Source organism: Psammomys obesus, unplaced genomic scaffold (assembly GCF_907164565.1).
Source record: "Psammomys obesus unplaced genomic scaffold, mPsaObe1.curated_primary_1811, whole genome shotgun sequence".
Lineage (NCBI taxonomy): Eukaryota > Metazoa > Chordata > Mammalia > Rodentia > Muridae > Psammomys > Psammomys obesus.
The window spans coordinates 680,496-690,850 of record NW_026596101.1 but is presented as its reverse complement, the minus strand read 5'-3'; the positions used below and the strand labels follow the sequence as shown (position 1 = coordinate 690,850).

At 47.7% G+C, this 10,355-nt stretch overlaps 1 protein-coding gene across 5 annotated transcripts in view; it reads right to left on the bottom strand.

The window, feature by feature from the left end:
* Positions 1-10,355, bottom strand: part of Atp2b2 (ATPase plasma membrane Ca2+ transporting 2) — a 261,718-nt gene that overhangs the window by 38,096 nt on the left and 213,267 nt on the right. For all 5 annotated transcript variants that reach the window (XR_008722662.1, XM_055628526.1, XM_055628523.1 and 2 more), the window contains one exon: positions 5,744-5,986. Coding sequence is in view for 4 of the 5 variants with exons in the window: in XM_055628526.1 (XP_055484501.1) it covers positions 5,744-5,986 (243 nt within the window). In the remaining variant the exon portion in view is untranslated. The remainder of the gene's footprint in view (positions 1-5,743; positions 5,987-10,355) is intronic.

Below are 10,355 nucleotides of genomic sequence, written 5' to 3'. Positions count from 1 at the left end.
CTTCTTCTTCTTCTTCTTCTTCTTCTTCTTCTTCTTCTTCTTCTTCTGATTTTATTTATTTTATGTGTATGAGTGCTCTATCTGCATGTACACCTGCATGCCAGAAGAGGGCATCAGATCCCAGTATAGATGCTTGTGAGCCACCATGTGGTTGCTGGGAATTGAACTCAGGACCTCTGAAAGAGCAGACAGTGCTCTTAATCATCTTAGCCATCTCTCCAGCCCCTCACCTTAAACTTCTGTTCCTTGTCTTACCACCTTCTGGAGTCCTGGGACTACAGGTGTGAGCATCACATCTGGTTTATGCAATGCTGAAGATTGCATACGGGACTTCGTGAATGGTGGGGGAGCACTCTACCAACTGAGATATACCCCAGATCTGCTTGTTTGGTTTCTAAAGAATAAAAGGTACAAGAAAACCAAGAGGTCTCTGGATCACTGAATGCAGACTTTGTAATCAAAGGCCCTTTTGGAAGAGTCCAGTTCATCAGTCTGGAGGAAGCAATTGAACACCGGTGCTGCTATAGTCTAGATCTGGGGTTAAGGCCTACCTCCTGCTGTCATGGGAAGAGGTGTGTGGATCGTCCCGAGACTCCTACGAACTAATTCTCACTCACTCACTGGTGGTGGATAGCTATATCCACATCTACCTACCCATTCTTCTACCTACCTCCATCCATTTACTCACCCATGTTCATCCATCCACCCATTTTTTAACATTCACCCATCCTCATCGATCCATCCATCCAACCATCCATTCTTCCACCAACCACCCACCTGCATATCCATCCACCCTTACCCATCCATTAGTTTATCCACATCTATCTATCTACCCACCTCGCCACCCACATCCATTCAGCCATCTATGCACTTAGAATGACCCATATCTACTCATCCACCCACCCTTCTATCCGCATACATATACCCCTCTATCCAACAGTCCATCCATCCACTCACCAGCATTCATCCATTCATCCCCCACTCATGTTCATCAGCCCACCCGCATCCAGCAAAATTCACCCATCCCTTCTCTTTCCATTCACAGCTTCCATCCATCCACTTACCTACAGCATCACTCCCTCTTACTCTTCCCTCTCCTCTACCCCACTGATAATACACTTATTTACATATAAAGTCACTTATTCCACCTCCATCTAGTATTTCTCAGGAGTCTATTCAACTGGAGCAGATACGACTCAATTGCTGCTCACTGTCAAAACACATACAGCTTTCAGGAGACACCAAGAACACAGAAAAACAGCTTTTCATATCGTGGGTTAAACAGCCTATAGGAGTTATACCCTGGCCAGAGCCCTGAGTCCTTGGCCAAGCTTTTGTCCCCGCCCCAGCGGAAAGATACTGTATCTTTCCTACCATCTACTCTTGCCTGTTTCAGTCTTTCCTTCAGTTTGGAGCTCCAACACTTAGCTTGTAGGATAGATGGATGTGCTGGCTAGTTTTACCTTGACAGGCACAGGTATCATATGGGAAGAGAAACTTTTCTTGTCTTTATTTTTAAATTTATTTTTATCTTTTCTGAGATACAGTTTCTTTGTGTAATAGAGCCCTGGCTGTCCTGGAACTCACTCTGTAGATCAGGCTGGCTTTGAACTCAGAGATCCGTCTGCCTCTGCCTCCTGAAGGCAAGCTTTAGAGGTATGTGTCACCACACTGGCTTAGGAAGAGATACTTGCAATTGGGAAAAAAATGCCTTTGTAAGGTTTCCCTATAGGCATGTATGTAGTGCATTTCCTTAAGGATTGCTGTGGGAAGGCCCAGAACATGGCAGGTGATGCCACCCGTGGGATGGTGGTCCTGGGTTCTATAATTAAGCAAGATGAGCAATCCGTGAGTGAGCAAGCCAGTAAGCAGCACCCCTCCATGGCCTCTGCATCAGCTCCTGCCTCCAGGTTCCTGCCCTGACTTCCCTAAGTGGTGGACTGTTACCTGGAAGTGTAAGCTGAATAAATCCTCTTCTTCCCAAGTTGCTTCTGGTCATAGCATTTTATCACAGCAATAGAAACCAAGGAAGACAGTGGACTTCTATCTCTTCTCAGGGTTCATCTGGACTAGGAAAGGAACCCTCAAGATACCCTTAGCCTTATACTGATGGAAGGGCCTGTGTGTGAAGCTGACCCTCTGGATTCAAGGCCTTTTCCAGCACAGGGGATGTGTTGATTGGTTCTGAAAGCCTGAGTCCGATTTGGGCTTTCTGTTGGAGCAGGTATCTTTAGGGGTCTGGCTTTGCCTCCAGCTGCCTGTCAGGCTCTGGGAAAGAACCCTTTCCTTCCCAGAGGAATGCCCCATTGTCTGACTGTTTCCTAGCCTCTGCCTCATTACCAATGGAGTCTCTTAGCAGGGTAACTCACTGATGAGTCAAGACAGCAGTTCTACCACATGGCAAACAAATACCAGGCCTTGAGCAGATACTTGTCACTTAGAAACTCACTGCGTCCTCACCACAATCAACAATAGTTTCTCCTGAGAAACTGAGGAAAAGAGAAGTTGAGTAATCTTTATCATCACACAGTTAGGGAGGGGTTTGAAACCAGGCCTGAGTAGGCATTTTAATCACTACTTGCTTATGCCACTAGCTCCTATGCCAATGGATGTTAGTCTACAGCAAAGAGAACTATATTGGCAGAGGATTTTTGGAAAGACCCAGAAAGACAGGCACAGGGGTTTTAGGGTGCCAAGATTTGCAACACAGCAAGGGAACCTGTTGCCTGGGAGGTAAGTAGCCTCCTGACTTGTGTTATAAATCTAGTGTACCCCAGGTCCTGGGTCTTGGCAAGAATGAAGATATTCTAAAGCAGTGGTTCTCAGCCTTGCTAATGCTGCGACTCTTTAATACAGCTCCTCATATTATAATGACCCCCAACAATAGAGTTATTTTCATTGCTACTTCATAACTGGAATTTGGCTACTGTTAGGAATCGTAATATAAATATCTGATGTGCAGGATATCTGATATCCGACCCTTGTAAAAAAGCCCTTCAGTTCCCAAAGGGGACAAGACCGAAAGGTTGAGAACCATGGTTCTGAAGTCCCTCCCTTTGGACTATCAGACTGCTGAAACAACAGATGCCAAGAAACTAGAAATTTCCCTAGCAGTCTTAGACAGTGAGAAGGAAAGAGGCCGGAGTCTAGTGCTAGCCAGAGGCGGGGCTAGCCTCCTGAAAGAGATCTCACACAGTTCTGACTCTGCCAGACTATTTTGTAGGAGAGGCTGGAGCCCAGACATTGATGGGTCAGTGATGGGTGGTATTGACACCCTGACCAAAGCGGTTTACCTATGTATACCCCTTGTCTTTTATTTAAATAAACTTCACTTCAGGATTTGGGGTAGGAGTGGGTCTCAAGAACCCTCTGTTCCTCTTCCCAAGGTGGGCATATTGAAAAAAACCTTCCATTTCCTGCTTTCTACTATTAATTTTGTTTTCAATTGGACTATTGAGGATGAATGGCTAAACCTGGCTTGTAAGGAGGCTGGGCTGTCAGTGCAAAGGCTCTGACCCTAACTCTAGTTAACATGATACCGCCCCTGCCTCAGCAGCTGCACTTTCACCCTGGGCAGACTGTTGACCTCTGACCTTGATGTCACCTAGACACAGTGTGAAGACACCACCAGAGTTTCCTACCAGCCCCCGAATCAATACTCCATGGAGACTCGCCACTGGGCAGCCAGAAGTGTCCCTGCAGCCCTCTAGACAAATTCCAAGAACTCCCTCTGACTTTAACTGACTCATAGGCGTCTCATTCCAAGCCCACCCCGTGTGGCTGTGCCCATGTGGTCACCCTCACCACCCCGCTCCGGGAACTGCCTACTTCTCTCTGCCAAATGTGCAGGACAAAACCATTAACAGTGTATCGGTTATTTTTGGAAAGCTCAGGGAAGGGAATAAAGCCTCATTGATCTCTCTTGCTTCCGAATTGGGGAGGGGGAAGAAGATGAGAATGTTGTCATTTCTGGCGTAACCCCTCCCCCTCCCAACCCGGTGCTCCATCATACATGTTCTCCAACCTACTTTCCCCCTGTGCCACTTTGCTTCCCTGAGCCTGCAGCCCCAGGGTGGCAGGTATGGTTGCTCAGAGGGAGGAGGACGCAGGAGTTGCCTCCTCCTTCCCTCACCAGCCCTGGACCACTGCTGCTGACTCAGAGGCTCTTCAACAACACAGCACTTCTGGTGGCTCCTATAGATGGGTGTGGACAGATTCGGAGGTTATGGCAGGCTCAGGGACAGGAGGGGAGGTCAGGGTTCCAGCACACTTGAAAGGTGGTTCAGCTGCCCAGGATGGAGAAACATCCTACAACTGGGCAACAGGGAACATCTGGATGGAGAGGTGGGTGCCCAGTGTCCACCCACCAGGTACTGGTTACTGTCTTCCACTGGAGTTCACAGATGCGCAAGCCCCTCTGATAAAATGGCGCAGCAGAACCCCACGCATAACCTCCTGCAGCTCATCTCTTGATAACTTAGACCCAGCGCAGTGTAAATGCCAAGAAACCGCTGTTTCTCTGTGTTGTTAGGGTGGAAGGACAAGAAAGAAAGCCTGTGGATCTTCAGTGCTCATGCAACTCAGCTCGGGGCTGTTTGGTTATGCGTGCCCTCTGCCTTCTAAACATAAACCTCATGTCGGGACCCTGAAGGTAAGCTTGAGGTGAAGTTTCTAGACCTCTTTGTTCTTCCTCACGAGGCCACACTGAATAAGCTTCCCCTCCCTCCTTTCTGCTTTTCTCTATTTGTCTTCAGCTGAACTACTGAGGAGCTAAACTTGGCTTGTAGGGAGGGTGTCGGGGCCCAGGCGATGATACATGTATTTATGTGTTTATGTGCTGGCTGTTGTGTGTGTGGGGTGAGTGCACGTGGGCAGACAGATGTGCAGATATGCACACATCTGGTGGCAGCCAGAGGATGTCAGGTGTGGGATCCCCCTATCTCCACCTCTCCAGTGCTGGGATTGTAATTGTGCTCGCCCACACTGAGCCCGTGTATGCCATGTAGAGGTCAGAGGGTAACTTGGGGAGTTGGTTCTCTCCTTTTATTGTAAGGGTACTGGAGAGTGAGCACGCTGGTTGGGCTCGGCAGCAAGCTGCTTGAACCCAGTGAGCCACCTCGCTGGCCTATGTATCTGGCTTTTTAAAGGTGCATCCAAGTATCGAACTCAGGTCCTCGTGTTTGTGAGGCGTTTGCTCCGCCTGTGACATCTCCCCAGTCCTTTCCTGCACATTTCTGAGCCAGTGTTAACTGACTCAGAGAGGGTGGGGTGGTTCGGAGTCCGTTCACACAGAATGCTCACGGAATACGACTCTGAGCTCTGACCTGGAGTGGTTTGATATATGGCAAAAGCTAACCAAATGTGGCTAGATGTGGTGGCGCACACCTTTGATCCTAAGCGCTCCCAAGGCAGAGGCAGGCTGACCTCTGAGTCCCAGGCCAGGACTACATAGTTAAATCCTTTCTCAAAAAAAAAAGTGTTTATTTTGTAAAGTGTGTGTGTGTGTGTGTGTGTGTGTGTGTGTGTGTGTGTGTGTGTGATGGGGGCAGTCAGCGGCAGGATTTAAAAATAAACATCTAGATCACAGCAATCACCGATAATAACTAACAATGACAGTTTCCTTTGGTTTCACAGACCCTGTAGCCATGTCGGTAGAAGGTTGAGCTGCCTATTTAGCAAGCCTCTCAGAGTCAGCAGCGGGATCAGGCGCTCCACTATGGACGATGCTCCCACGCTCGCTTACCAGGATCTTGGTGGTGTAGGCGCTGTTGATGGCAATGGCGTTGACCAGCAGCTCCATGGTCTTGGCATTGATGGAGCTGGGATCCGGGATTTCCTTATAGTGGACATCGCCGACATAGGCCTGGACCACGGTCATGCGGTTGGTGGTGAGCGTGCCTGTCTTGTCCGAGCAGATGGCTGTGGCATTGCCCATGGTCTCACAGGCATCCAGGTGGCGTACCAGGTTGTTGTCTTTCATCATTTTCTAGAGAATGGGTGAGAGGGGAACCGTGAGGAAGAGAGAGAGTGGGGAGAGGGGGCTTCCTGTGCCTCAGCCTTCCCTTGACCTGCATGTGCAAACCACTTCTGGGCTTCTTTAGCTCTGCAAAAGAAAGTCCCCCCCCTTTTTATCAATCATTTGGACCATTTAAGTTTTGGTAACTGAACTTACTAATTTTCACCACAGAGTCCCTCACTTCCTGTTTTGGGAGCAAGGTCTCATGTACCACAGGCTGGCCCCAAACTAGCAATCTATCCAAGAATGACCTTGAATTCATGATCCTCTCGTCTCCACCTCCCAAGTGCTGGGGTTACAGGTGTGCTCAACCACACCTGGCTTCATCTACATTCTTTTTTAAAAAAATAAATAAATATGAATATGTATTTACATATTTACATGTATCTCTCTCTCTCTCTCTCTATCTATATAGATAGATAGAGAGAGAGAGAGAGAGAGAGAGATCAGAACCTCTGGGACTGGAGATATGGATATTTGTAAACCACCATGTAGGTGCTGAAATTGAACCCAGGTCCTCTGGAAGAGCAACAAGTGCTCTTAACCTCTGAGCCATCTCTCCAGCCTCTTCATCTACATTCTTCATAGAAAAAAAAAAACACAGTAGAAAAGATTTAAAAAAAAAATTAAGGCTGGATTGCTCCTAATTACTCCTAGCTTAATGTAAGTAGCTGCTCCTCGTTTGGTTCTGATTTTTTCAAATGCTTTCCTGGTGCTTGGTGAGAGACCCATCAATTTCACTCTAAGTAGACACATTTAGGATGCGTATGTGCTTACAGATGCAGGAAAATATCTGTAGAAATACAAAAACAATAACGTCGTTATCACTATGTGATAGAACTGAGAATCTTATTGACTTCTTCAGGTATATAAATCACCTTTTCTATAATGAACATATAGCACGCATAATAAGTACTGTTTGTGTATGTGTGCATATGCATGTGTGTTTGTGTGTGTGTGCGTACATGTTTATGTGTGAGACAGTCACAGGAACATGTTTAGTGTCCTTCTCTCCGGCTCTCTGCTTTATCCACTTGAGACAGAGGCTCTCTCTGGACCTGGAGCTCCCTGCTCTCGGCCTAGACTGACCAGCCAGTGAGCCCCACTCCTTTTCCTGCCTCTGCCTACTGAAGGCGCTGGAGGGTACAGGCACACACAGCCACACACAGCCACACACAGCTTTTTACATGAGAGCCTGAACCCAGGTCCTCTGGCTCACACAGCAAACACTCTTACCCACTGAGCCACCTCCTCAGCCCCACCCCCAAAACTAACCAACCAACCAACCAACCAACCAACCAACCAACCAACCAACCAACCAACCAACCAACCAACCCCAACCAACCAAAACCAAAACCAAAAATCACAGAAAAAGGAAAATAAAGGCTAGTGAGTCACTTGGTAGGACCCAGATGGGAGGAGATAACTGACTCTCCATGCTAAAACACACACACACACACACACACACACACACACACACACACACACACACTGTAATACAAAAGAAATTACACACTTGTCTCATTTAGCAACATCTTTCCTCTTTACATTTATAGTACAAGCCTACTGGATCTATTTGTGTTTATTTCCCTCTGCGTACTTTTTTTTTCTGACCCACTTCTTTACTCCTAACTTCTCCTAGATTCTCCTGCAAGTAATAAACATGATGTAGTTCTCAGGCAGGCCCTGCTGACATGCTGGCCCCACGTGGCAAGGAGAGTTTGTGAAAAGTCCCTAGAGGCAAAATCTAATGGAGTTTGTGCCTAGGGATTTGATTTCCTTCATTCTTGCTCCCCACAGTAATTCTTTATTACAAGGTTAAAAAGAGTACAAATGGACTATTTAAATAGATATCTATGCTACTAAAAATGAATATTGGTAGGGTAAAAAGCTGATGTGTCTCCTTTCTTATAACTCCAGTAAGTGTACAGTGAGTGTCTGATTAATGGCGATTTGAGTTTGTGACATGCTTTACAGTGTATTTTCTGGTGTTGTTCTGTAAGGATCCCGTGAGACCTGGGAGGAGCCTGGAAATCCACTTTGCAACTGACAAATTCCAGACAGAGTGAGCTGAGCCAAATGATGTGTGGTGAGCATGAAGCCCGGAGTTTGAGGCCAGCTCTGCCTAACTTCTCAGCTCTAACTAACCTACCCGCTCTGCCTAGCCTAACACAGCTCTGCCTAACCTGGCAGTCTGGCTCATTCCATTGCATACCAGTTCACCTGCTCTCACTGAAGGAGCCTTGGCTCTTTTCTTCAAGAATCTCTCTTTGGAAGCCAGATTTAGTGGCACATTCCAGCACTTGGGAGATACAGGCAAGAGGACAGCTGTAAGTTCAAGGCCAGCCTGGCCTGCACAGCGAACCTCTATGACAAACAAAACAAAATCTGAAACAAAAATGTATAAAAATCTCTCATCAGGACTATCCAGCATGGTAACTGCTCGGGAATGACGGACACTTGAAATGTGTAAAAGATGATGGATTTTAAAGACATTATGAAAACAGATACCTTCAATGAAATATCTCTTTTGGGTTGTTGATAATCTGGACATAACTTTGAGTGAATTTGCATTATTAAGGTTAAGGCTACCTTGTTTTTTTTTTTTTTTTTTGTTGTTGTTTGTTTGATACAAGGTTCCATGTATTTTAGGCTAACCTTGAACTTGCTATGTAGAAGAAGATGACTTTGAACTTCTAATCTTCCTGTCCCATTTCACACATCTTGGGAACACAGCTGTGCCTTTCCCTGCCTGGTTTATGTGGTGCTGGGGATCAAACCCAGAGCCTCCTGCATGCCAGGCGAGTGCTCTACCGTTGAGCTATACTTCAGGTCACATTTTGCACCCCTCCCCCCATAGGCATGGGAACACTTGCCCATTCAGAGGCATGTGGAGGCTAGAGATTGACATTTGGGTGTCTTTTCTCCCTTGTTCTTTTGAGATAGGGTCCCTCTTTGAACCTGGAGCTTGTCACGTCAGCTAGACTGGTTGGCCAGCATGTCCCCTTCAGGATCTGCCTGTGTGGGTCCCTCCAGCTGGGGTCACAGGTTCATGCTGCCAGGCCTGACCTTTCTGTGGGTGCTGGGACCTGACCTCCAGTTTCCACACTTGCACAGCAAGCACTTTACACTTTACACGTGGAGACAGCTGCCCAGCCCTGTTTTCAAAAAGGCAATTACTGGGATGTTGAAAGCGACAACAAGCCTAACCCTGGATTGCATGATATTTCTGTTGCGAAGAACCCATGTACCTAAGTGCTCACTGCTGCGTTCCTGGTGGCAGCCCTCAGGGCAAGCTCAAAGAGGATGTGTCAGCTTCACTGTTGATCACGTGCTTTTGCCAGGCACATGACTCGGGATGACCAAAGGTGCCAGAGATCAGAACTGCAGAAGACGCTCAGGCCGAAAGCTGTCTGCTCATAATGTCCCCAAACCAGCTTTGCCAAACTTCACAGGAACTCTGAGCTCAGTGGTGTGGCCATGGGGACCTGCGCATTGCCAGGCTCTGAGGCCTTGAGGAGCTCATGTGGAAACGCGGGGAAAGGGCCTAGCATTGTGCTTGTTTTGACCCATCTGGGCTTCGGTTTGTGGGGGAGGGTTTCTCTGAGAACCGTAGGAGAGGGAGCTGATAAGGGCTGTGTCCTTTACACAGAACTGCCACTCGCTGGCACTTGCAGGGAGATCGCTCTCGAGGTGAAATTACATCTCAGAGCTCCGTCCAAATTCTGGCTTGGAAACTGACGCACGCTTCACCCCTCTGGCTGAGCTGCCAATGTCTCAGAGTGAAAGCCTTCTCGGCGACATCTTGTTGTCACCACCATGGGAAACACGTGTCCATGTCCTTGCCCCAAAAGATGGGCAATCCAAGGGAAAAGGACGAACATGAGAACATGAGCAGGCAGGACAGTGTGGCAGTGGTACTGTGGGCCAGACGTGGGGCGTGTGGGCTCTCTGATGGCCACTGCTTCAGCGGCTATGTGGGTGCTTAGGGAAGGCCCCAGATCCCCACTTGGCCAGCAAACATCCAGGTGGTACATCATTTAACCGTTTGCCAACCTTCCTGTGTTTGCAGTAATCCCTACCTGAGGGGTAAGGGCTTCCTGTGTGGTTTTGCTCATCTCTTCCACACCTTAGGGCAGGACCTGTGGGTTTGGTGGGATGGGGTATGTGCTTGCACGGTGATGTCTGCGTTTGACAGTTTGCAGTGCCACGGCCTTGGGTTTGCCAATTAAGCAATCTATCACTGAGCCATCTATTACCCAGCCCCATTTTATTGGGTAAGTCCGAGTCAATTGCCAATACGGATCTGGACAGTTTATATTAAGTATAGTTTTTTTTT